We start from the raw sequence: 27,784 nt of genomic DNA, 5'->3' as shown, positions 1-27,784 counted from the left end.
TTACTCATGTAGGTAATATTTAGAGCATTAATAGGTAAGTAGGTTGTGGGAACACTAGGTATGGGAATAATTCAATCTTATTTTTGCAAATATATATATATACTCTCATGAATATATGAATATATTCTCGTGTGAATATATTCTTGTGAATGGCTTAAAAGGTATGTGTACATATATAATCAGTTTATTATTAGTAATAGTATTATTATTTTGAGATGGAGTCTCGTTCTGTCACCCAGGCTGGAGTGCAGTGGTGTGATTTCGACTCACTGCAACCCCCACCTCCCAGGTTCAAACAATTTTACTGCCTCAGCCTCCTGAGTACCTGGGATTACAGTCACGTGCCACCACGCCCAGCTAATTTTTGTATTTTTAGTAGAGACACAAGGTTTTGCCATGTTGACCAGGCTGGTCTCGAACTCCTGACCTCAGGTGATCCACCCACCTTGGCCTCCTGAAGTGCTGGGATTACAGGCGTGAGCCACCGTGCCAGGCCCTATACACAGTTTATATGTACACACATGTACATCTGAAAGCACAGGTGAAAAATGCTTGTTTACTGTTAGAAATTATTTTTTTACACCTTTTAGGAATATGGACTTGAAATTTTGTCTGTTGTAAACTGATTCTATTGAAGAATTTTAACTGTTTTGTATATTGTTAATTTTAGCCACTACTCCATGGTTTGAGTCTTACAGAGAAACCTTTCTTCAGTCGATGCCAGCATCGGATCATGAATTTCTGAACCACTATTTAGCATGTATCCTTTGACATTTATGTTCTCCTAAAATCAAATGTTTTGGAAATTATTAATCTCAGAAATAGTTAATGAAGGGAAAATTGTTGAAGATATAGAGAATAAATTATTTTTTATTGATTGACGATGCATGGAGTCTTTGTTATTTTGTTAAATGGCCTCCTAGATATAGGACTGCTGTAACAATTTTTTAACCAATTTAGTTTTTGGTTGTAAAATAAGACTACAGAGGGCTTGCTTATTTTTCTTTAGCCCCCTAGCTTGAATATTTCATGCTTAATAAGTTTTTTAGCTATTTGAGAAAGAAAATGTAAACAATGTTAACTGCTTTCACTGATTGCTTCAGAATTGACTGCTTATCCTAAGACTCATGAAAAATAATTTTGGATATTTTTAGTAATTTTTTAATGGGTATTCTTTTTTGATGATTGTGGCTTAGTTTTCTTAATGCAGTTATTGACGAAAGTTAAGAGGTAGGATGAAATTTGTAACTGCAGTGAGATAGAATGGAGAGAAGCAAGATGCAGCAGAATTCATTCTGCTGAAGCCGTACAGTTGTCCATTTTTGTTTTTATGAGTTTCCTTATTATGTATATAAAGGCCTAAAAAACTGTCAACAAAAACATTTGTTAGAATTATCTGGAGTATTGAATCATTTGGAGGGTTGGAGAAATTATTTTGTGCTTGCAGTGAAAACCTATGAAATTGGATTACCTGAGAAAATATCGCTGGGAGCGGTGGCTCATGCCTATAATCCGAGCACTTTGGGAGGCCGAGGTGGGCTGATTACCTTAGGTCAGGAGTTCAAGACCAGCCTGGCCAACATGGTGAAACCCTGTCTTTACTAAAAATACAAAAAATTAGCTGGGTGCAGTGGCTCGAGGCAGGAGAATCGCTTGAACCTGGGAGGCGGAGGTTGTGGTGAGTCGAGATCATGCCACTAGCACTGCAGCCTGGGCTACAGAGCGAGACTTTGTCTCAAAAAAAAAAAAAAACTCCTTAAAGTTTATCTCTATAGGACAATATTTATCATTGAGTAATAAGCGATAATTACCTTAATAATATGGTTTACAAGGTATGTTGGTAGCGTCATCTAGTGAAGCTGAACCTGTGGAACAGTTTTCAAAGTTGTCACAAGAACAGCATCGAATTCAGCACAACAGTGATTATTCCTACCCCAAGTGGTTTATACCAAATACACTTAAATATTATGTACTTTTACATGATGTAAGTGCAGGAAATGAACAAAGGTAAGTTTTTTTTTTAATTAAAAATTTTTTCCAGTTAAATGATTTTACATTAATTTGGAGATAGCTTGTTTATGTTTTGGATTTATTTTTGATACAAGAATGTAAAAGTTTAATGTGAATTTTATTAATAAAGCGTTTAACTTTGTTTTATCCTGGCATTATATTCAACAGCCAGGTTTTTTTTATGTTAGGTTTCTTTTTTTTTTTTTTTTTTTGAGACAGGGTCTTGCCCTATCACCCAGGCTGGAGTGTAGTGGCATGATCTCGGCTCACTGAAACCTCCGCCTCCCGGGTTCAAGCAATTCTCCCGCCTCAGCCTCTTGAGTAGCTGGAATTACAGGCGCCCGCCACCATGCCGAGCTAATTTTTGTATTTTCAGTACAGATGGGGTTTCACTATGTTGTCCAGGCTAGTCTTGAACTCTTGACCCAGGTGATCCGCCCACCTCAGCCTCCCAAAGTGCTGGGATTACAGGCGTGAGCCACTGTGCCTGGCCCCCCCTACCTTTTTTTTTTTTATAGGGTTTCACTCTGTCACCTGGGCTGGAGTACGGTGGCACGATCTTGACTCACTGCAGCCTCTGTGCTTCCTGAGTTCCAGCAATTCTCCTGCCTCAGCCTCCCGGGTAGCTGGGATTACAGGCACATGCCACCATGGCTGGCTAATTTTTGAATTTTTAGTAGAGATGTTGTTTCACCATGTAGGCCAGGCTGCTCTGGAACTCCTGACTTCAGGTGATCTGCCCACCTTGGCCTCCCAAAGTGGAAGGATTACAGGGATGAGCCACCGCACCTGGCCTTATGTTAGATTTCATATGCTTACCCACACTTTCTTTTTAATGTATAATTCTTACAGTCTGTACAGAAACACTTGTCATTTCACAACTGTAGATCTTAGCTGTTATTTCTGGTTTTATATAAAATTATTTATCTTTCTTTTTTCTTTTCTGCTTCCCAGTTTTCCACTTTTCACTTCCTGACTTGCTTATAGGCACTTTTTCACAGTCCACTTTCTTGTGACTTCATATTTACAGCCTTGATATTTTTCATAGTCTTAGAAATATTCAAATATTTTTAAATGTTTCCTTTAATATTCATTATTTGTTGTTTGCAGTAGTCCTTTTGTATTCGGGATATGTGAATAAATTGTCTTTAAAAATAAAATAAATTCTTGAAAAATAAGGTAAACACAGTAATTTTACTTGTATGGCTTTGGAGCTTATTTTGGCTTTTGGTTCAAGGTGTGGAGCAGATTAATGTTTTGTCTGAAACTATTCTGATGCCTTAGTGCCACTGAGGAAATGTAGTGTAATAATTATTTCCTGCCCTTGTTCTGAGCATGGACCACCATCTTTTTATTAAATTTTCCTCTGTAGAGCCAAATAATTACTCTGAAGATTTCTAATCTTTAGGATATTTTGAAATGTCTGTAACATGTTGGATAAGGTGTACTACTATATTAATAGAAAAAATTTGAAATGACTATTAGAATTAGTTTATGTCAGTTGAATTTGGAGTGTGTCTTCCATATTGAACGGTTGTAACTAGGATATTTGAGGTAATTCAAGTGTCAGATGAATGGTTCTTAGATTTAGCAGTATCATTAGTAATGTAAGCAGGAGTTTGCTTTATTGTCCTTGAGTGTGTGTACACACACACACATCTGTATTTATACAAATTTTCTATGACTATTTTACTTATCCAGCCATAATTTTTTAGTGCTAGGCTTGTTGCTTACATAGTATTAGTATTTGCATTTGAATGTGCTTTAAAGTTTTCCAGGTTTTTTTTTTTTTTCTTGTTTTTCCTCCTTTTTTTTTTTTTGAAATGGGAGTCTCACTTTGTTGCCTAGGCTAGAGTGCAGTGCCTGGGCTCAAGCAGTCTTCCCACCTCAGCCTCTTGGGCAGCTGGGACCACAGGTGTGTGCCACCATTCCTGGTTAATTTTATTTTTGGTAGAGATGGGGTTTCCCTGTGTTGCCTAGGATGGTCTCTAACTCCTGACTTGAAGTGATCTTCCCACCTTGGCCTTTCAAAGTGCTGGGATTATGGGCGCGAGCCAGCCACCACGCCAGGTCAAAACACTTGTTTTGTTTGCTGTAGTTCCCGCTCAATCTAGTTTGACCACCAGAGCTCTCTCTTTGAATAACATAGAGGAGTTTATCTTGCAGAAGTTTATTCCATGGAACACACTTTGGTAACTGCTTTAAGGTGGTATCTAAGCTAGCTAAATTTCAATTGCGATCATGATTTTTGTTTTAGCTTTTAGGTTATTCTGTCCTAATTTTCTGTTCTGCCTTTTTGGGGGATTATTTTAATGTTATTTTTGTACTACTTTAGTATCTGTTATTGCCTAAGGCCTACTCCTCTTTTACTTCAGATTTTTTTCCATTTTCTGTTTTAGAGCTGAATCAATTTATGAAGAAATGAAACAGAAATATGGAACTCAGGGTTGCTATTTACTTAAAATTAATTCTCGAACGTCTAATCGAGCATCAGATGAACAGATACCAGATCCTTGGAGTCAGTATCTCCAGAAAAATAGTATTCAAAACCAGGTATATGTAAAAAATAAAATAAAATGAAGCAAACCACAAAAACTATACCTCAGTTTTTACATTTTGGTTTAACTAGTATAATTATTAATTATGTGGAATCTGGTCAGTTTTGATCTGTCAGAGGTGAGCTCTTAGATCAGTGGTTTAAAACTGTTTTTAACAAACTACAGTAATCCCTTATGTGCACTCTTTTCAGGTGTGTAATATCAGTGTGAATTGATCTTTTTTTTTTTTTTTTTTTTGAGACAGTGTCTTGTTCTGTCGCCCAGGCTAGAGTGCAGTGGTGTGATCTCAGCTCACTGCAACCTCCGCCTCCCAGGTTTAAGTGATTCCCCTGCCTCAGCCTCCCAAGTAGATGAGATTTACAGGCACATGCCACCATTCCAGCCAAATTTTGTATTTTTAGTAGAGGTGAGGTTTCACTATATTGCAGGTTTAAGTGATTCCCCTGCCTCAGCCTCCCAAGTAGATGAGATTTACAGGCACATGCCACCATTCCAGGCAAATTTTTGTATTTTTAGTAGAGGTGAGGTTTCACTATATTGGCCAGGCTGGTCTCGAACTTCTGACCTCAAGTGATCTGCCCGCCTTAACTTCCCAAAGTGTTAGGATTACTGGTGTGAGCCACCGCGCCTGGCCTGATCTCTTTCGTAAAAGATGAAAAGTGAATTACACATTAAGAATTGAATTAGATAGGCTAGACATGCAGAATAGAATTTTTGGCTTGTCCGTTTAATTCATTATGAATGCCTACAGTCAATTCTTTATTATCTACATGCTCTGGGGTTGCTCCCTACATTTTCTTTTCTTTTTCTTTTTCTTTTTTTTTGAAACAGAGTCTCACTCTGTCACCAAGGCTGGAGTGCAGTGGCGTGATCTCAGCTCACTGCAACCTCCACCTCCTGGGTTCAAGCGATTCTCCTGTCTCAGCCTCCTGAGTAAATGGGATTATAGGCATCCACCACCCACCACCATTTTTTTTTTTTTTTTTTTTGGAGATTGAGTCTCGTTCTGTTGCCCAGGCTGGGGTGCAATGGTGCGACCTTGGCTCACTGCAACCCTCTACCTCCCAGGTTCAAGCAGTTCTCCTCTTTTAGCCTCCCAAGTAGCTGGCACTTCAGGTGCACACCACTACGCCCAGCTAATTTTTGTATTTTTAGTACAGAGAGGGTTTCACCATATTCGTCAGGGTGGTCTCGAACTCTTGACCTCAGGTGATCTGCCTGCCTTGGCCTCCAAAATTGCTAGGGTTATAGGCATGAACCATCCTGCCCAGCCTCCTTCCTACCTTTTCAACATGCTTTTATAGCCACCTTCGGGAACTCATACTTTTTAGGTGGATGGGCATTTCCCTCCAACTTTCCCTTGATTTCCCTTGTTTCTGTACTCTCAGGAGTTACTGTTTCTTAATTACTCCTTTCTTAACCTCGAGTTCTGGAATAAGATTGATTGTCCTGTTGACTTAAGTTGATTTGATGTTTTGTCAGACTTCTAAGGTACAATGCCACTTGGTAGTGGTCAGATGCCAAGTTCATATGCTTAGTTCAGATGATCAAGAGTCACTGTTCCTGTTTTTTGTTTAGAAGAATTTTTTTTTTTTTTTTTTTGAGACAGGGTCTCACTCTGTCTCCCAGGCCTTGGCCTCCCAAAGTGCTGGGATTACAGATGTGAGCCACCATGCCAGCCTAGAAGAAATTCTTTTTTTTTTTTTGAGACAGCGTCTTACTCTTTTGCCCAGGCCAGAGTACAGTGGTACAATCTCGGCTCACTGCAACCTCTGCCTCCGGGATTCGAATGATTCTCATGCCTCAGCTTCCCGAGTGGCTGGGATTATAGGCACCCGCCACCACGCCTGGCTAATTTTTGTATTTTTAGTAGAGGTAGGATTCACCATGTTGTCCAGACTAGTCTCGAACTCCTGACCTCAAGTGATCCCTTGCCTTGGCCTCCCGAAGTGCTGTGGCTACAGGTATGAGCCACCATACCTGGCCAGAATTTTTTTTTTGAGATGGAGTCTCACTCTGTCGCCCAGGCTGGAATGTAGTGGCGAGATCTCGACTCACTGCACCCTCTACCTCCTGGGTTAAAGCGATTCATTTTTAGTGGGGACGGGGTTTCACTCTGTTGACTAGGCTGGTCTTGAACTCCTGACCTCAAGTGATCTGCATGTCTCAGCCTCCCAAAGTGTTGCTATTACAGGCATGAGCCACAGCGCCTGGCCCAGAAATTCTTAAGTAAATGGAAAATATATTTATATTGTTCAATTAAACTGTATTATGCACTCTTTGTGTGACATTTAAAAATCAATTATAAAGCTTATGTAATTTTCAGTCTTCTAAGATAAGTATTGTTTAATCTGTCTATTTGCCTTATTTTTCTGTTTCATAAATGGAATCTTTAAATCTAGATGCAGTGCTATTCTGGTATTTTACTGACTTTAGAATTGATTACTGACGTTCTTTAAGATAATGCTGGGGAAAAGTCTCTGAGCAAAGAAGTACCAGTTGGATGTGAAGGAACTTTATTTTTAAAAATGGTCTTTTAGGGCCATTCTAAGAATAAGAACAGTACTGAAAAAAATTCACTTTAGAGTTCATTCACCTAAGGTTGTGAAGGGGAACATAAAGAAGATTGTCCAGTATGAGAACTTTTCACAGAAGACAGAAATATCAGAAATCTATGCCTTAGAATCCTAGAGGCTCAAAGTTGGAGAATAGTTTGGAGGTTTTACATCCAATGCTTGATCTAATGCTTTAATTTTTTTTAAACTTGCGAATGACTGCATCTGTTGACAGTACTCACTGTATTCTTATTAAGTGACCTATTGCATGTCTGATCACCCAAAAATTCTCTTATTTTGCTTGAGGATCAACCATAAATTCTTGACCTTTGCTTGTACGCTTGATCCTTTGGGGGTGACTATGTCAGTTTTCTGTTAAGACAACTTTCAAAATATAGAAGGATAATTCTCATGTCTTCTTTTGTATTTTTCCAGTCTAAATATGCCTAGTTTCTGTAACTCTTTCTCAAGGAGTGGCTTCAGACTTTCTTGTCCTGGTCACTTTCTTCTTAAGTTCCAGTTTATGTAAATTCCCTCAAAGCGTGACACTCAGAATAATGTATCATATTTACTGGTCTTGTAGAGTTGTCTGGGTATTTTTAGTTTAAGTGTTTTTTTGTTTACTGAGAAACCAGTTTCTTTGCACAAATAAACATTGCATTAGATATTTTTCTAAAACACTTCAATATATTCAGAATTCACTCCAACCTGCTTAAACTGTGACCCAAAAAATTTCATACCTGTGCCTCTCTTCTTTCCCTGTCTGACTCTAGTAGTCCATCTCTCTTGCCATTATTCCTTACTTAAGATGCATAAGCATATGTATGTGCTTGTATGACACTTGTGTGTATACATATCATATATAAGTAGATATCCTGAGAGATAATTTGAATTAAGAAGAATTAGGATAGTAGCTTGAATGTGCAAGGGGATTTAAGAATATACTAGGTGTGAGTTGGAGTGATAGAATAAGATCTGTGGAAGAAGTTATGAGTTTGGAGAAAGTGCTCACTGTAGCAAATAAATGAGGCCAACAGCAGAGTAACCATAGTTGTTGATGGATTTGATAGTATATTAAATATGATTAAGTATAACTGCTAATGCTTTTAAAATTTTATTTTGATAGGAATCATATGAAGATGGCCCTTGTACTATGACTTCAAATAAGAATTCTGATAATAACTTGCTTTCATTGGATGGATTAGATAACGAAGTCAAAGGTCTTAATATATTTTCTCTAAGTTTCTCTTTTGATTGAAAATATGCACTGTTGTCAGATCATGCTAACCTTTATAGATAAAAGATGGGGGAGATTTTCATAATACAGAAAGTTACTGGGCAGGTTAGTTTTTCTTCTGAAGATTTTACTGAGCCACTTGAGTTTTGATTGTTTTTGACACTTAAAAATTTATTTTATATGAATAGTGTATAGATTTCTTTTAAAACATTTTGAAGCAAGGGAAGATGTGACGTACAGCATTAATTTTTTAAAAATTTACATGATTTTGAGAGCTTTATTTCTGATTTTAAATTATGGTTTTCATAATGATAACTAAAATTTTTTTTTGTTATATTTTTCTTATGGCTTAGTTGTGCCATTTAAAAGTCATTCTTTATAATATTTAAAATAAAGTATTTTTCTTCATTTCCTGGTGTGTACAAATTTTCGAATTTCTAGTACAGGTACCAAAACAAATATTAACTCAAGCTCTTTAATTTTGGGGCTGCAGGATGTTACTGCTGTTTTATCTTACACATTTATGTATACAGAAAGAAAGGATTTTAACATTCTACTTTTTTTTTTTCTTCTTCTTTAGCAGTATGATAGTATTATCACTATTTTCTGTTGCATTCTGAGAGTAAAAGATGTATCTCTTTTTCAGTAGATGGCTTACCAAATAACTTTAGAGCTCACCCACTTCAGTTGGACCAATCCAGTGACCCTTCTAACAGTATTGATGGCCCAGATCATGCAAGATCTGCTTCATCGTTACATGAAACAAAGAAAGGAAATATTGGAATAATTCATGGTGCATGTTTAACACTTACTGATCATGATAGAATTCGACAGTTTATACAAGAGTTCACATTTCGGGGCCTTTTGCCACATATAGAGAAAACAATTAGGCAATTAAACGATCAGGTAAGATTTCATTTTTTGGATTAGTATTTTTAAAATTTAAGTAAATAGTAAATTTAAGAATTAATAAATGTATTTGAAGTATTGTTTTCGTTTTAAGATAGGCCAATATTAAGACTTCTCAAAATTACTTCATTGTGGTGAAATTCTGTTCAACTGTGGAAGAGGCTGATTCATTTTCACTAGGATTTTGCCAGCATATTAGACAGTTTTCTTTAAATCAGTTTTGTTAAAATGAACATTTGCTATTAAAGCTTTTTAGTTAAAATTTTTTTTTATGTAAAAGAAAAATACTAAATTATATTTGTCAACATATTTAATCTCTTTTTTAAAGCTAATATCAAGAAAAGGTTTGAGTCGATCTCTATTTTCTGCAACTAAAAAATGGTTTAGTGGCAGTAAAGTTCCAGAAAAGAGCATTAATGAGCTGAAAAATACATCTGGCTTGCTGTGAGTAAAGTGTTGTTTTTGTTTTTCCTCTGTTTACCTCTGACTAGTATTTGATTGTATGATATCCTGCAGAAGATAACTATCTCTTTGATTTCTTAGTTTCTTATTGGTGAAAATTCAGGTAGATAAGAAGAGTGACTCTTAAGTAAATCATATTAATTTTTTACAAACTAAGTACTTGTACATCTAAAAACAAATGGGAAGGTCACTTTACTTTTGGTCTGTTTCATTATTTGTAAAACAATGAAGTTAGACTAGTTATCATTAGTAACTATTCTATATCTAAAATGTAATGACTTGATGATTCTAAGACAAGGGACACATTTAATAAATTTTGCTTTACACAAAAAACCATTTTAAGGGAAAAATATAATTAATACATTTTGGATTTTAATCTTTCTCCTGGTTGTATATAAATGTGAGTTACTTGGAATTAACCATTTACTTCATTATTCGACCATGGAGAAAATGTTTGCCTGCCTTTGAGACATTCTCAGGGCTATAAATAATAAAACAAGGAACTTTCTGTTTCCAGATATTTTTGAGAACTGACACTCTTGTTGGAGGTAGAATTTCTTTAAAATAGCATTAGTTTTCCTCATATTCTAGAAGAACATGGCAGCTTGTTAGTATATTTTATAGTGGTTTAGGGGGTAATAAATTATGCATTATTTTCTTTTGTATTTACAGGTATCCCCCAGAAGCACCAGAACTTCAAATCAGGAAAATGGCTGACTTATGTTTTTTGGTGCAGCATTATGATTTGGCTTACAGTTGCTATCATACTGCAAAGAAAGATTTTCTTAATGATCAAGCAATGCTTTATGCAGCTGGTGCCTTGGTTGGTATTCTGTGGTATTATAATTCCTTAATTCTGCTACCATAAATGCTTTAGAAATTTCTCTTGGTGGCAAACAGAATCCTTAGGGATAAAGTTGTACTCCAAGAACACATAGTGCTTTATAGATTGTGAATTCCTTAATGCTGAATTGATGGATTTCCCTCAGACTAGTTCATTAGCTGGGTATGGTGGCACTTTCCTGTAGTCCCAGCTACTTGGGAGGCTGAGGCAGTAGAATTGCTTGAGCCCAAGAGTTTGAGACCAGCCTGAGCAACATAGTAAGATTGCATCTTTAAAAATAAATTGAAAAAACTTATTTCTTAAAAACAAAACCCAAAAAACTAGGTAATTAAAAGATGGTCATATATCAGGGTTTCTTTCTTAATTAGTACTTTCTAACTTTTTCATCAGCTTTCAGAATTGAATTTCATTTTCTAATATATTCAAAATACAAAAATTTTTTTAGAAGTTTTTTTAAACCATGACATTTTTAAGTTGCTTGATGTATGACTTCATTATTAGTCAAGAACATGTACTTTAGGTGTGAGACACTCTCTCATCTTAGGCAAGTTATTGAATATCTCTAAGCCACAGTTTTCTCACCTGTAAAATATGTGAATCCTAACGGTATAGTATCAGATAAGGTATAAGGCATGCACTTAGCATAATGCCTTATATGTAATAACCTGTCAATAAGTATTGGTGGTGTTAGGTTTGTAATTGATTACAAAGCCAGGTATTTCAGAAGAATTTTCTATACTTGTTGCCTAAAACCTTTTAATGTTTTTGAAAAGTTACCACAAATATATGTGTTACCTGCTTTATGTGTTCAGAAAAGAGTAAATTAGCACTGTTAGTTTCTATTTAATCTTTTAAAAAACATGTAAGCTTATAAACAAAAGTGAAGAAAAAAATGTGTAAGAATAATTCATTGGTAATTGTGTAGATACTTTTTTTTAACTAGAAAATATTCACAAGTTGACAGATACTTATTTAATTAACTGGCATTTGTTTTGCATTTATTTTAATACTGTGCATATATAAAATTAGTAACTTAAAAATGGAAGCCAGAATAGCAAAATTATATTACTGTTGCTTTCTGGTTCTTTAATTTTTTTAATGAAAAAAGTCAGCCCACTTTTTTTTTTTTTTTTCTGGAGACAGAATTTTGGCTCACTGCAACCTCCACCTCCAGGATTCAAGCGATTCTTGTGCTTAAGTCTCCTGAGGAGCTGGGATTATAGGCACACCCCACCATGCCCGGCTAATTATTTTTGTGTGTGTGTGTTTTTAGTATAGATGGGGTTTCACTGTGTTGCCCAGGCTGGTCTCGAATTCCTGACCTCAGGCAATGTACCGTGCCTGGCCAACCCAGTTTTTAAAAACCTTTCATAGAAATGGAAAATATGCTATGTTCGTGAGAAGCGTTTGAAAACACAAGTGAATCTTCCTTGGCTAAATATTCTCTGATTGCTCATTATAGTCATCATAGGAAATCACAAATACTTCATGTTATTATTAATACCTTATAACCTAGGTATGCATTTGTAATGACAAAATTTTATTTAATGTATCTGCAAGTAGAATGTTTGATAAAAACTACATTTAAGCCATTCAACTGGAAGTATTAGTAGCTGTTTGAGAGAAAATAATATAGCACTGGAAAATAAAGGCATATTTGCTCTTACATATTTGTGCACCTGAAAATCATTGTAGCCTTTAAAAGCTACCCTAAAAATAATAGGCTTCTGAGAAAAGTTGGGATACTCTTCTTGAAACCTATTCATCTTTGTAACCAGAGCACAAACAAAAACTTTAAACAGTACCTTGGAAGATTACCTAAATAATCTAGACAGGCAGCTTAGCATGGCTGAGGATACCTCAGGGAATATAAAAAATAAATTTTTTATAGGGATGGGGGTGAGCAAGAAGAGTTCCTAACCAGGGGAGCTGCCATGAAGCCGATCATAGAAGAAAGTACAGCCTGCCCTGAGCCCAGAGCTGTGAAAGGCTGGTAGTGTGCTTCTCTGGAGACAGAGTCCATACGCACCAAAGTGTAGGCATTCGTTTTTAGCAGCTTGAAAGAGAGCCTTTCTGTGCAGCAGCTGAGCTCAGGGCTTTTTCCTTTCATTCTGAAGGATATAAGTTTATAATACTGCTATTTTTGATTCCCTTGCCTAAGAAAAATTATGTATGAATAAAATAAAAATTTAATTTGAACTGATACCACTTCCCTTGCCATTCACATGTTAACTAATTGATAAGATCAAAATGTGTTGTAGTAAAATAGACTAGATTATATGCCTTTTTAGATGAAAATTGTAGAAGATATTTAGTCATTGTAACTACAAAGGCAAAATAAATATCACAGCAAAACCAGTAATAGGAATTCTTGAAGACTTTTTTTTTTTTTTTTTGAGATGGAGTCTCACTCTGTTGCCCAGTCTGGAGTGCGGTGGCCTGATCTCAGCTCTCTGCATCCTCCACCTCCTGTGTTCAAGCGAGCCTCCTGCCTCAGCCTCCCAAGTGGCTGGGATTACAAGCATGTGCCACCACACCCAGCTAATTTTTGTATTTGTAGTAGAGATGGGGTTTCACCAAGTTTGCCAGACTGATCTCGAACTCCTGACCTCAAGGGATCTGCCTGCCTCGGCCTCCCAAAGTGCTAGGATTACAGGCGTGATCCACTGGACCCGGCCAAGAAAACATGTTTTAGAGCTGTATGATATTTTGTCACATGGATATTATGTATTTTTATTTAGCTCCTTCAATGAATTTTAGAGCAGATACTGCTGAGTGCTGAGGATGCAGAGGCATTCTGAAATAGATATGGTTCATATTGTCGTTCAGGGAACTATCAGGTTAAAGGCTTTAATCATATTTCAGTTCCCAAATCATTATTTGTTTTTTCTTCTATTTTAAAAAATGTGGCAGAGAAGTACATTTGTTTGTCTTAAAAGTGAATTATGGCTTTCCCGTCCTGCTATTCTCCTGTCTCAGCCTCCCGAGTAGCTGGCATTACAGGCATGCACCACCACACCTGGCTAATTTTGTATTTTTAGTAGAGACAGGGTTTCTCCATGTTGGTCAGGCTGGTCTCGAACTCCAGACTTCAGGTGATCTGCCTGCCTCAGTCTCTCTCAAAGTGTTGGGATTACAGGCGTGAGCCATTTTCATTAAAACTTAGGTGATTTTTTTTTTTTTTTTGGAGGCAAGGTCTTGCTCTGTTGCCCAGGCTGGAGTACAGTGGTGTGATCACAGCTTATGTAGCCTCAACCTCCTGGGCTCAACTGATCCTCCCACCTCAGCCCCTCACAGTAGCTGGGACTACAGGCGTGCACCACCACGTCTGGCTAATTTTTATATTTTTTGTAGAGATGGCATTTTGCCATGTTGCCCAGGATTGTTTTGAACTCCTGAGCTCAAGCATTCTCCCTGCCTTGGCCTCCCAACGTGCTGGGGTTACAAGCATGTGGCACCGTGCTAAATCTTCATTTCTAAATCCTTTGACCACCATTGTATATTATTTGAATTATTAACTAAAGTCCTAGGCATTGCCAATAGAATGAGGTTTTTTTTTGTTTGTTTGTTTTTTTGATCTAGATCTCAGTATGTTGCCCAGGCTGGTCTTGAATTCCTGGGCTGAAGCAATCCTCCTGCCTCAGCCTGCCAAAGTGCTGGGATTACAGGTGTGAGCCACTGAACCCATCCAGAATGAAGTTTTAAAATGAAATATGACCTAGGAAATTGACAGTAATAATAGGTTTAAGAAAAATGGTCTTTGCACCATCTATATGATAGTGGATATAAACTAGAGTTTGTAATTGGCAGAATATTTTGATAAGGCAAGCCGTTGTGAGCTCTGATTTTATATTGTTACCAATAAATTGGAAAGAGATGTACTTTATTTTTTCTCTTTGTGATCCATCATTGGTCTGTTCTCTACTTATTGAAGGTTAGGGAAGAACAGGGAGGAGGGTGTTAGTAGAAATCTTAAACTAGGCTAATTTGATAGTATATATACACCATAGTTTTTTTTGAAAATCTCATTTAAATATTGAATGGAAGACTTCGGATATTGACTAGAGAATTTTAAGATTGAAAGCTTATATAAATGTATTACTTATATTACTATAGTAGATAATTCTTTTGAAAGTACAACACTAAATCACTCTTGTCATAGCCTCTGCTCTTTTTCCACTAGCAAATATTTGGAAATTCATTCTTGGAGCATTTTGGGTCAAAGCTTCTCTCTGGGTGGAAAATTGTTTCCACTTCCAGTGTCACAGGGAAAACACACACACACACACACACACACACACACACACAATCAAAAAGCAGGACACTGGAGAGGAATAGGGGCTATTTTCAAACAGAAAACCCAGCAAACAGGTTAGAGGAGCACAGTCCCAACTGCAAAGTGGAGACTGACTCCCCCATCTCCAGTGGCAACCTAACATGCTGGTTGTGTTGGGCCTGGCCAACCTTTTTTCCCTTTTGTGTCTATAACAGATGATACCACAACCATAACTGTGTTATATCTCAGCATATCAGAGGCCCATGGAGTAAAAATAAATGAAAAGACCTTTCAAGCTAGTTTGGAAAAATAGATGATTTAGATAAACTGACTATTCAACCTCCCACTTAAAGCTGTTAGGCAGCTATCTGGGAAAACACTGCGGGTAAGATGCTGCTTAACAGAAATAACCTCTTGCTCTGACCAGCGTAGGGTCAGCATATTTTTTTTTGTTGTTGTTTGTTTTTTGAGACCAAATCTTACTCTGTCACCCAGGCCAGTGTGCAGTGGCACTATCTCGGCTCAATACAACCTCTGCTTCCCAGGTTCAAGCGATTCTCCTGCCTCAGCCTCCCGAGTAGCTGGGATTACAGGTGCCTGCCACCACTCCTGGCTGTTGAGGGTGTTCAGGAATTTTTGTATTTTTATTAGAGACAGTGTTTCACCATGTTGGCCAGGCTGGTCTCGAACTCCTGACGTCAACTGATCCATCCGCCTCAGCCTCCCAAAGTGCTGGGATCATAGGCGTGCGTCACTGCACCTGGCCAGTTCAGCATATTTTTGACGGGAAGAGATAACTGTCAAATGCTACAATGATAAACAGGGGAAACATAAGTAGCTCTAGAAAACAGAAGATTAAAAAATCTGGACAAAATAAAGAAAAGTGATAGACAACACACCTAACCACTAGGCCTGACATAGCATTCACTCATAAGCACATTGTGTATACATGCACTCACTCACACTGCTACACACAACATTCAGGTAGACACCCAAAGGAGGACAAATCCAAATGTCTGCTCTCTTTGGAATTTCCGTGGCAAATCTGAGTCTAGGCAAAAGTAAAGACCTCCCTGGGGTCTAAACAATCTTAGGAAGCAGTCTTTGCTCCGCATGTAGCCAGTGGTGCCCTTATATTTGCCTGAGCCTTTTGTAATTGTCTGAACACCAGAATTCATTCTTTATATTCCTGCAGTTTAACTGCTAAATCTTATCCAATCTAACTTTGCCTGTAATGGAAGCATCTCCCTTTTGGTCTCTGTATTCCTCATGTTCTTTCAGGAAAAACACATCCCCAGACAGTGGTCATTAGAGGGTGTTCAGGAGTTGGAAAGTGTAGGAAGAGAGTAATATAAATACAATAAGGAAATGCCTGTTATTGTCATGATTTCTCTGAGACCAGGTGGCTAAGGAGCCCGTAGTCTTTAAGGATATGTTTTAGAGGCCTTAACTGAAGGTACTGCAGTCTTGCTCACAAGAGCTAAGACATTACTACGTGGAGGTTTCTATAGGACTCTTACTCATTACTTATTTGAATTCTAGGTACTCTTTTGATCTCTCTGACTTCAGTCTTTCCAGAGTCAGATCACCCATCTTCTCTGATGAGTGACTGGGCTGTAAATGTGTTTTTCAAATCTGCGTTAGGCTATAAAGTTTATACATGTGTATCCAGTTAAAAAAAAAAAGCAAATTTCATGCCAACGTTCAGTTTCCTATCTAAACTGTAAGACTGTTTCTTCTTTTGAAATATGTAAACTATATCTTTTATTTTAGGAAATGGCAGCAGTGTCCGCTTTTCTTCAACCAGGAGCACCTAGGCCATATCCTGCTCATTACATGGATACAGCAATTCAGACATACAGGGATATCTGCAAGTAGGTGACTATATAAGATTTATATTGTATCCAGTTAGAGATCAGTTTGTTCTTTTTTTTTTTTTCCCCATTCCTAAACTCCCAAATCAAGTTAATAGAGACAAGTTGAGGTAATTTTTAAAAAATTAATGTTTTATTATACCTTTTTCTTTTCTATTTTGTTTGGATTGGCAGGTAGGAATGTGTTATGTAGAGATTATATGTTACATTGAAGGTAATTTGTATTGTGGGGACATTTCTAACTTTAAACTGCTGTCAAGTTAGGAATTAGTCATTTTGCATTTTCTTTGTTAAATAGGCAAAAAAAAAAAATAGTTAAACAATATTGTATTCATAGTGCTTTCTGTTGAACCCTGTAAGAGTGAGAACTCACCACCTATAAGGAGACTATGAACTGGTTCCCAGTGGTCAGGGGAGATTTCATGGGATATTTGATGGGTAGACCTTGAAAGAAAAGTGGTTAGGACTTGATAACTGTGAAGATGTATCAGGAATTGTGATTGGCAGGCATAATGTTTCAGATGTGCGTTATTGTCTAAAGAGAAGAAAGCCCTGGCTAGGTTGGAAGGTTTCTGTATAGGGAAAGTACTGGATGATATTTGGAAAGGAGATTTGAGATAAATCTGTGTGAGGAACCTTTACTGTCATGTATTATTTTTATTTTTGGTTTTTTTTTTTTTTTGAGACAGAGTCTTGCTCTGTCGCCCAGGCTGGAGTGCAGTGGCTGCGATCTTGGCTCACTGTAACCTCTGCCTCCTGGGTTCAAGTGATTTTCCTGCCTCAGCCTTTGGAGTAGCTGGGTTTACAGGAGTGCGCCACCATGCCTGGCTACAGTAGAGACAGGGTTTCACCATGTTTGCCAGGCTGGTCTCGAACGCTTGACCTCAAGAGATCCACCCACCTCAGCCTCCCAAAGTGCTGGGATTACAGGCATGAGCCGCCATGCCTAGCCCATGTTTTTTATTTTTTATTTACTTACTTATTTTTTTGAGACGGAGTCTTGCACTGTCGCGCAGCTGGAGTGCAATGGTGTGATCTCAGCTCATTGCTACCACCACCTCCTGGGTTCAAGTGATTCTCCTGCCTCAGCCTCCCAAGTAGCTGGAATTATAGGCATCTGCCACCGTGCCCAGCTAATTTTTTGTATTTTTAGTGGAGACGGTGTTTCACTATTTTTTCGGCCAAGCTGATGTCGAATTCCTGACCTCATGATCTGCCCGCCTTGGCCTCCCAAAGTGCTGGGATTAGAGGCGTGAGCCACCACACCACACTCATGTATTATTTTTATTAAGCTGCAGTGAAGACTTACGTAGTAGTAAATGGAAAATTACCAAATATTTGAGTAGGGACTTAACATAATAGAAGTTACTTTTTGGAAAAATTAATCTGACTTTTCTGTTGTTTCAGAATAGATGCATTGGAAGACAGATATAGAGGCAGTTTTGATCCCTATAATGTTGAAGTAAAAGTAGTCATCGTAATGGTAACATGGTTAGAACAGAACAGCATCATTAATAAGATAATAATAAACATTTTTTGAGTGTTCAGCATTTGCCATCATGCCGAAGAAATTTATATGCACATTTAGTCTTAACAACAAACCTCTGAAATCGTGCATGTTATTATTATCCTTATTTTACAGATGAAGAAACTGAAGTAATTGACTATATGGGATAAATCGTTTAGGAATCAAACATAAGTGTTAAGATTTAAGGGAATGTATAAAATTTACTGAAGAAAAATCTTTAAGAACTGAACCTGTTAAATAAGAAGTTGATAGTATATAGGAGTTAGTCTTTTGTGTTCATCAAAACAATCTTAGGTATTCATAAATACCTAACCTCCAAGGAAGAAAGGTATGATTTGTAGAAAGTTTATGACAAGTCAGTATAATAATTTTTGAATTTTTGAAAGGAGTAAATTGTGTTTCTAAAATAAATACTATTCATTGTTTAGAATGGGCTTCCAAAGTAAGTTCAAGTTAGCAAACTTTAGTTATATTAATAATTTTTTTTTTTTTTTTTTTTTTTTGAGACGGAGTCTCGCTCTGTCGCCCAGGCTGGAGTGCAGTGGCCGGATCTCAGCTCACTACAAGCTCCGCCTCCCGGGTTCACGCCATTCTCCTGCCTCAGCCTCCAGAGTAGCTGGGACTACAGGCGCCCGCCACCTCGCCCGGCTAGTTTTTTGTATTTTATAGTAGAGACGGGGTTTCACCGTGTTAGCCAGGATGGTCTCGATCTCCTGACCTCGTGATCCACCCGTCTCGGCCTCCCAAAGTGCTGGGATTACAGGCTTGAGCCACCGCGCCCGGCTATATTAATAATTTTAAAGCCAAGTGATATTTTGATTCTATAAGGATTAGAAAGTAAAAAGAAAAACTTTTGCTGCTGTTTGCCAGCAATAGGATTCCATCTTGTAATTTCATAGTAAGAATGTTTTCATTTGTTTTTATTCTTTTCTAAAATGGATAATCTAATTCTAGATTACTGATATAGTAGTACACAAAATCAACTGATTGTATTTTTACAAAAAAAAATTAAATTGGATCAGGAATCAATCAGACAACACTGGCTCTATGCCATCTCTAGCAGAAACATCTTAATGGTACTACCAGGGGGAAAATACCTAAATATTCCTTGAAGTAGCCAGCAAAATGAAACACAATCAGAATTTGCATAAGGAAAGAGAAAGAAATACGTGTGACATGTTTATATTTTTCTGTTCAAAGCAGACTTTGTTAAATATGTTATGGAACCAGTTCTAGCTTTTTTGCATACAGGAGATAGGACTTTGCATTATATTCTTACTGCCAAATTACGTGATAATGAGCAGTTTTGATGAGTTATGAGAAGTTTTTGAAGATTTTTTAAGAAAGCCTTTTTGGTAGGTGCCAAACAAGGACATAGACTTCTTGTCTGCTTTTTATAGTCAGCCCTGTGTGTCTGCAGATTCGACCAACCACAGATTAAAAATATTTGGGAAAACCCGGGCCGGGCGCGGTGGCTCAAGCCTGTAATCCCAGCACTTTGGGAGGCCGAGGCGGGCGGATCACAAGGTCAGGAGATCGAGACCACCCTGGTTAACACACTGAAACCCCGTCTCTACTAAAAATACAAAAAATTAGCCGGGCGTGGTGGCGGGCACCTGTAGTCCCAGCTACTCAGGAGACTGAGGCAGGAGAATGGTGTGAACCCAGGAGGCGGAGGTTGCAGTGAGCCGAGATCATGCCACTGCACTCCAGCCTGGGAGACAGAGCCAGACTTTGTCTCAAAAAAAAACAAAAAAAAAAAAAACAAAAAAAATATTTGGGAAAACCCAACAATAAATAATAATATAAAAATTAAAAATACAAATGAAAAATAAAGTATGATAATGATTTACATAGTATTTACATTATAGTAGGTATTATAAGTAATGTAGAGATTATTTAAATTACACAAGAGGATGTGTATGGGTTAATATGCAAATACTATGCAATTTTATATAAGGAACTGGATAAACCTTGGATTTTAGTATCCTGGAGGGTCCTGGAACCAATTCCCTGCAACTGTCCTCTAAAATTGTAATTGGAATCTTTTGCTGAACACATTTACTTTGATGTGCTAAGGTATTATTGTGCTGATTTTATTTTCTTGTCCTTTTTTCTACAGGAATATGGTGTTGGCAGAAAGATGTGTGTTGCTTAGTGCTGAACTTTTAAAAAGCCAAAGCAAATATTCAGAGGCTGCAGCTCTCCTAATACGGTTGACCAGTGAGGTACTGAAACTGTGTAGTATTTCCTTTAATTAGCATTGTTCATTTTTTAAAAAGACGTATCTTCTTTCTTGAAAGGGTTTACAAAACATAAAATTAGCCAGGGAAATCACTCTTTGGGAATTTACAACATGGCTATTTTAGTTTTTTGTTGAGTTAATTTTAAATGTAATTTTTTATAAATTAAATTTACATATTTTAAGGCTACATTTCATTATTAACTACAGACGTGTATTGAGCATACATACTCTGTGACTTATTAGGTTTTTGTCCTTTGAATAAGAATATTTAAAACAATGTGCATGTGCGTTGTTCCTAATATAAAATGATATTTTATTTTTTATTTTTCATATTTTGTTATCTGAGTCTGCTAGGGAAATAAAGCTGATTTTAAAAGACTAATCACTAAGGAGTTTTTAATTTTACTTTCAGCTAGCATGAACTTTTTAAGAAAATCATCTTAAACATTTAAAAAACCTATATTGTGAATATTTTAAAAGAGAAGAAAGTAATTCATTTATAGTTGTTGAAGATTTTACAACAAACATTATTGAGTTGCATTGACTACAGGCTTGTAAAGAATGGTAGTAATTCCTTTATAAGTATTGTTAATAACATGTTTTTTAGATGACTACTGAAGAATGAAGGAATGAAATCAAACATCTCCTTTGTTTGCTCCTTAAATGTTAAATTATCCTAGGATTTTAGTCCTTGGACCACTGCACTTTTTAACTCTTTACGTTTTGGGGATGATCTTGTCCACAGCCATGCTTTCCACTTTCAAATCTGTCTTTAACCCTGAGCTTTCTTTGAGCTTTAGATTTGTATGGCCAACTGTCTTTAAGATTTATCTACTTGCGGCCAGGCATGATGGCTCACGCCTGTAATCCTAGCACTCTGAGAGGCTGAAGTGGGCGGATCACCTGAGGTCAGGAGTTTGAGACCAGCCTGGCCAACATAATGTAATCCTATCTACTAAAAATACAAAAATTAGCTGGGCATGGTGGTGCACACCTGTAATCTCAGCTACTCAGGAGGCTGAGGCAGGAGAATTGCTTGAACACAAGGTGGGGGTTGCAGTGAGCTGAGATCACGCCACTGCACTCCAGCCTGGGCGACAGAGCGAGAGCAGCAACAAAGATTTATCTACTTTGTGTTTCGAAGGCATCTTAAATTAACGTATAAATAAACCCATAAAATTTTTTACCTGATATATCATGATCTTCAGTTATGTTATCACTAACAAGCCCTTTATTTGCTCAAGGCAGAAATGGCTTGAGATATTCCTGTATTCTCCTATCCTGTCTGTAATCCAATGTAGAATGGAGGTGGGGGTGGGAGTAATTTTTGTTTTCAAGCTCTTAAACATTATTTATTTAATTAAAATAATTTCAATCTTTAAAAATATATTTTCTTTTTGTATCTCCATATAGTTTACTTATCTCTTTCTTTTGTTGGTTTTTTAAAAACTTCTCCTATTGTACTAGTTCTCATTCTTAATATTTTTTATTTGGGACTGTGGCCTTTTCCCTCTTGCTTTGTCTAGTTTACTAGTCATGATATCAGTTGTGTACTTCAGATAGTCTTGCCTAGTACACCCGTTTGTCCTGAGTGTCTCTGTTCTGCTCTGTCATATAATGCTGTAAAACCTGACTTACCATATTATATTATATTGGAAATTATGTTTAAGCTTCTTAAGCTGTTAGCTTCTTGAGGTCAGGGAACCGTGTTGCCTTCTGTTTTTATTCCTGTTGCCTAACACTGGCCTTGGCACGTGGATTAGATGCTCTACAAGTGTTTGTTGGAACTGAACCATTAATTCTTCTACAAAAGTTTCTGTAAGATCTAACTAGTTAGGTTAAGAAGTGATATTTAAAATGTTTAATAATTGTTATTGCATGGCCACTAATAAATATGAACAGGTAACAAACTATTTGTAGAGCTGAATATAGGCTTTTGAGTATTCTGATGTTCTCTATTATAATAAATAATCTTAACTTGGATTTGAATGTGTTGCTGTGTTTTTCAACCTAAGGATTATCAGTGAATGTAAAAAGAATTTATGGTTCAGGAGCTTGAATAAAATTCCTTTTTTTCTTCCTTGCTTAAATGCTTTTAATTGCCATTCTATCCACATATGTGAATAAAATTTCTTCAGAGCAAATTCTCCTGTCTGCATTATAACAGTGTTATTTTTTGTCATTTTTCTCTTCTTTCCAACTCTTTGTTTTCACTTTTCTTTCTCAAATCGGGATGATTTGTTTTATCATGAAAGTCTAGAAAATGTATCATTGTTATTTACTGCCATATGGTGGGGAGAGGGGGCAGGTGGTGGTGCATGTACCCAGAAATTGTGATTCTCAGTGGCCTTTTCTGCAATACCTGTCATAAATTTCTTTGGGGTAACTTGAAACTAATGATTATTGGGCATAATGTTTATAAATTATGTTAAATCTTTACCAACAATTTACATTTATTGTATGTATTTTGTTAACTAGAAAGGCTGTATAATATCAAGAGGGGCACACTGGTTTTGAAGCTGGAGAACTGAGTTACATACTCTTAACATGCCTGAACTGTGTTCCCTAGATTTTTGCTAATACCGTCATAGGGAAAGATAGTTAATGAGGCCTGGGCAAGAGGAGGAGCTGTGCTTTGACTTTATGTACTGCAAATTTTTGGGCAAGTGGATGTTATTTTTTGTTTTATGCCCTGGGATTCTCAGAATGGCAGAGCAAACCCAGTTTAATGATAAAACATGCCACATTTATCACCATATAGGATATATATGAATTTGGTGCTTAAGACATACCTGCTTGTATCTGTTTCTGTATTGAACACTTATTCTGGTCTTACAACCCATTTTTTCTGTTACTATATTTAAATATGAAAAATCAGTTTCTAGGGATGCTAATATCAGTTTTTGTAAGTTTCTTCAGCTTGGGAGTAACTGGTCTTATGGGAAATTTATCAGCTGAAAGCACCTTTCTTTCCTGTTAACTTCATGGTTATGCAGAGATGAAATCTTAAAAGCTTAGAGCCATCTTTTTTGTTTGATGTTTGATTCAGTTAGTTAGCTACAACTGGTGGCTTTATCAACTGTGTTTTTATTGAAGTGTTTATTGAGGCCTCTACCTCAGATGAATTTTTTTTTTTCTGTACATAACCCTCATATTTTAAGTTATTGTTGTCTTTTTATCTTTTGTTAAAATTATGTCTTGGTTGTGGACAGAATTTTCATAGGCCGGAGTTCTTAATGAAATGCTGTCAACAGGGTTTTTTTTTTTTTTTTTTTTTTAGTTTCTTACGGAACATATATAAAACTTGTTGTTTGATAGTATGAAATACACCACTATATTAAAATTTTATCTTTCAATTCATTTAAAGCCTTTGCTTTCTGGATAAAACCATCACTTTGTAAAAATCCTTTTATTTCTCTTCCGTCAACACTGATAGCAGTTGTCATTCTTTTCAGGGCTATTTTTCTCCTTTCAAAACAATGTTTTTACCACTTTGGGTGTCACATTAAGAATCAGGGTCTAATGAAGAATAAAGCTGGACTAAGATATGAAAGCATGGTATTCAGCTCTAGAAACTGATTCTCATTCAGTCTAGAAACTGATTCTTTACATGCAGGAGTCAAAATTTTGTTTCAGCCAAATTAATACAGGCCATGGACTTCCACATGTGCCTTCAGTTGGTCAGTTCTTGAGTGTTAAATTTGGAAATGCTAAGAGTTTCTCGTTTTGGTTTTTAACTGGATTGTACATTAAAATCATTTGCAAACCATTAAGTATTCTCAGGGGATATTCTTAGCTTTTTAGAATGTCCAGGATTGCTACCCATTCAGGTTTTGCAGTTTAGTGAAGCTTCATAGGCAATAAAGAAGTGTGTGTGTATATATTATTTTATTTTATTTTATTTTTTCATGTGTGTTTGTATGTATGCATGCATATGTGCGTTGTGCTAAGAATAGACTTAAGAAATTACAGCACTTAAAAAACTGAACTCTGTTGAGGTCTAAGTGAAATTCTGAAATAGAAACAATAATTAGGGAGAATTACCTATTTTGGATATTAAAATATATAGATACTAAAATATAAGGCTACAGAAAGTAAAATTCTATACAGTGATAAGAATAGACATATTAATGGGCTAGAATGAGAATTTAAATACTGCATATGGTTAAGGTATCATTTAAAATTAGTGGAGAAAGCTAACTTATTCACAAAATGGTATTGTGATACCTAAGCAGCTGTTTGGGTTGGAATCTTAGCTTATTCATTGTGTTTTAATATATTATGGCTTGATTAAGCTATAATAAAAAATGAAACCAGAGTAACACACACACAGACACACACACACACACACACACACACACACACACACACACACCCACCCACCCCCCTAGAAGCAAATACTAAGAGAGCATTTTTTAAAGTCCTGGAATGATAACATCCTTTCTTAGTTTGATACAATATCTTGACACCATAAAGGCAATGATAGTGTGCTGCCCTGCAAAAGAATAAACTCTTTCTTGTCAAAACTGGAAAATACTGTTTGCAAAATATATCACAAAGGACTAATATTAAGAGTATACAAAGGGCTCTTACAAAGCAGAAAATCACAACAAACCATTTACAAAAGAGCATAAACAGGCAATTCACAGGAAAAGTACAAAATCCCCTAAACATATGAAAAGATTAACAGTCCTACGATAAAGTGTATGTTAAGGAACAAGGTGTTATATATATATTTTTTTTCCCTTTTTTGAGACAGGTCGTCCTTCTGTCACTAAGCCTGGAGTGCAGTGGTGAATTCATGGCTCACTGCAGCTGCAGTCTCCCAGGCTCAGGTGATTCTCCTGCCTCAGCCTCCCAAGTAGCTAGGACCACAGACACCATCATGCCCCGCTAATTTTTGTAGAGACGGGGGTCTCTTTCTGTTGCCCAGGCTGGTCTTGAACTCTTTGGCTCAAACGATCCCCCACCTTCACCTCCCAAAGTTCTGTTATAGGTGTGAGCTCCCAGCTGTCATTTTTCTTTTATTAGCTAAAAATTTTGAAGATTTTTGGCTGAGTAGAGTGGAACACATATACTCTTATTCTTTGTTGATGAGAGTATGTATTGGTGCTACTTTTTTTTTTTTTTTTTTTTTTTTTTTTAGCAGTTTGGCTATATTGATTAGAATCTAAAGTAGTGTATGCATAGCTTTCATTAACTCAGCAGTTCTACTACCAGAAATTTCTCTATTAAAATATTTGAATAATTATTCAAATATGTTTCTATAAAGATAGTTATCAAAACATTTTATGTAGTAACAAAATATGAAACAATAATCAATTGGTAAGTTAGGGTACATTTTATAATGGAATACAGTGTAACTTTAAAAGAAGTGAGAGAGATGTAGATGTCTTAGAAAGATGTCCATTACATAAGTGAAAAAAGCAAGGTACTCTATATAAATACCACTTATGTATCAAAATATATGTGTATTTTAAAAAATCCGTATGTTTTAGGCATGTAAACACATGCACATACATATATAGGAGGGGTGACAAAGGACACAACACTACTAAGCTGTAAAGAATAGTTACCTCTGGCAAATGACATGAAACATGGGCTAGGAAAGAAAGATGTTCATTTTTTCTTCAAACACGTATTCTTTTTTAAAAAGTTAGTTTGTATTAATACTTTTTAAAAAGAAAACATTTTTCTAAAAAATAAAGTAAGCTCCCAAGCTCCCCTAAGTATTTCTGACACAAACCCATTTTTAAGAACCACTAATTAATTACGTATTCCTGACTTTTTTACTTACTAGCTTTTGGATCTTAATTACTAGAGCAATCATCTAATCATTTAGTTTTTATCAGGAGGAGGTTGAAATAGATAATAGCTGCCATTTACTGAATGCTTTCTAGGTGGTTTCCTCGAGTCTTTTTCAGCTCTAGTATAATTCTATGATTGACGCAGAGATAGTTTATGATAATCAATGGTCTGTGAACACTTTTGATGTAACTATAATTTGTTGAAATTATTGCATTTAAAGTCAATGTTTTCTGTTTTCAACTTTCCCTGGGGAAAATAATGGCAGCAGAACACATGGAAGGGCATGGTAAGTTCAGCTTGAGAACAGCTAAAAACCTGGAGAAAGTTTTGGTGAAAATGTTGTTGATATTTAATCAGCAACCTTCAGTACTTTCTCAGTTATCTGTAAAATGATGACTCTTTCAGTCGAAAGATTTGTCTTAAGGGTAATGTAATGTAGTATGTGGTTTTGTAGTTTCTGTACTGTGAGGGTCAGTTGAAGTGGAAACTTTCTTGAGTTGTATTCTTTATTAATGTAATAATAGCAGGTGAAAAGAAAATCTTTGAAACTGAAGCCTTCTGAACTTTTTAATGAAATGCAGTCGATTTGGCCCTCTGGAATAATAGTAAACGTTGAGGATTCCTTTAAATACAGTAAAATTTTACAGAGAATTAAGGAGTAGATTAGAATATTTCATAATCTATGTACATGTTTTCTTGGGTGGATGAAAATATGCTAACAAGTCAATTTTCAGAGGAAATCAGATTGGTGTAAATGTTTTCTGGTTTATTTTTTATCGGTATACCTGTAATAAATTTGTAGTTGACAAACTTTTTTGCCATTTGAGAAGGGACTGCAGTTACTCACAGATTTTGGTACATGGCACATATCAAAACCAGACATTTGGCTTTTATGAAAAGCTAAGTATTTCATGGTAGAAAATGTTTTCAAAGCTTAAAAGAATTTTGTGTTTTTGGAAGAATCAAGATTGGTTTGCCCCTTGATCTTTGCCCTCATATACTCTTAAGTTAAACATTGGATATGCTATATATTAAGATATTAAATGTTTTTTCACTAGTTATCTATTTACTTTTAACTTGGTGAAACTAACCTTTTTCTCTTTTAAACATTCACTAGGATTCTGATCTTCGAAGTGCACTTCTTTTGGAACAGGCGGCACATTGCTTTATAAACATGAAAAGTCCCATGGTTAGAAAATATGCATTTCATATGATATTGGCAGGCCATCGATTTAGTAAAGCAGGGCAGGTGAGTGCTTTTGCTTTACAATGAAAAGTTGCTATTAATTTCTTTTATAAATGTGTGTCATTTGTCCATTTTTTGTTATTTAAAATGAATCTTGAAAACTAAATGAAATTTTGTTCTGAGGTAATTTATTGGTAAGGGCATGAGATTTGGATTTAGACAAATCTGGCTATGAATTTTGATCTTCTGTTCACAACTTTGGTCAGGCTACTTCTCTGAGCCTCAGGGTTTT

At 36.3% G+C, this 27,784-nt stretch overlaps 1 protein-coding gene across 8 annotated transcripts in view; it reads left to right on the top strand.

The window, feature by feature from the left end:
* Positions 1 to 27,784, top strand: part of TRAPPC8 (trafficking protein particle complex 8) — a 112,220-nt gene that overhangs the window by 23,911 nt on the left and 60,525 nt on the right. For 3 of the 8 annotated variants that reach the window (XM_021930012.2, XM_009192568.4, XM_031658753.1), the window contains exons 3-13: positions 671 to 760; positions 1,833 to 2,007; positions 4,410 to 4,563; positions 8,250 to 8,343; positions 9,007 to 9,266; positions 9,598 to 9,713; positions 10,404 to 10,554; positions 16,625 to 16,725; positions 20,376 to 20,481; positions 26,572 to 26,592; positions 27,424 to 27,555. In XM_021930012.2, the coding sequence (XP_021785704.2) occupies positions 671 to 760; positions 1,833 to 2,007; positions 4,410 to 4,563; positions 8,250 to 8,343; positions 9,007 to 9,266; positions 9,598 to 9,713; positions 10,404 to 10,554; positions 16,625 to 16,725; positions 20,376 to 20,481; positions 26,572 to 26,592; positions 27,424 to 27,555 (1,400 nt within the window). The remainder of the gene's footprint in view (positions 1 to 670; positions 761 to 1,832; positions 2,008 to 4,409; positions 4,564 to 8,249; positions 8,344 to 9,006; positions 9,267 to 9,597; positions 9,714 to 10,403; positions 10,555 to 16,624; positions 16,726 to 20,375; positions 20,482 to 26,571; positions 26,593 to 27,423; positions 27,556 to 27,784) is intronic. The other 5 variants (XM_021930013.2, XM_009192570.4, XM_009192569.4 and 2 more) reach the window with 5 other exon arrangements.

Source organism: Papio anubis, chromosome 19, assembly GCF_008728515.1.
Source record: "Papio anubis isolate 15944 chromosome 19, Panubis1.0, whole genome shotgun sequence".
Classification (NCBI taxonomy): domain Eukaryota; kingdom Metazoa; phylum Chordata; class Mammalia; order Primates; family Cercopithecidae; genus Papio; species Papio anubis.
The sequence above is the reverse complement of the archived record's forward strand: the minus strand, read 5'-3'. Positions and strand labels throughout refer to the sequence as shown.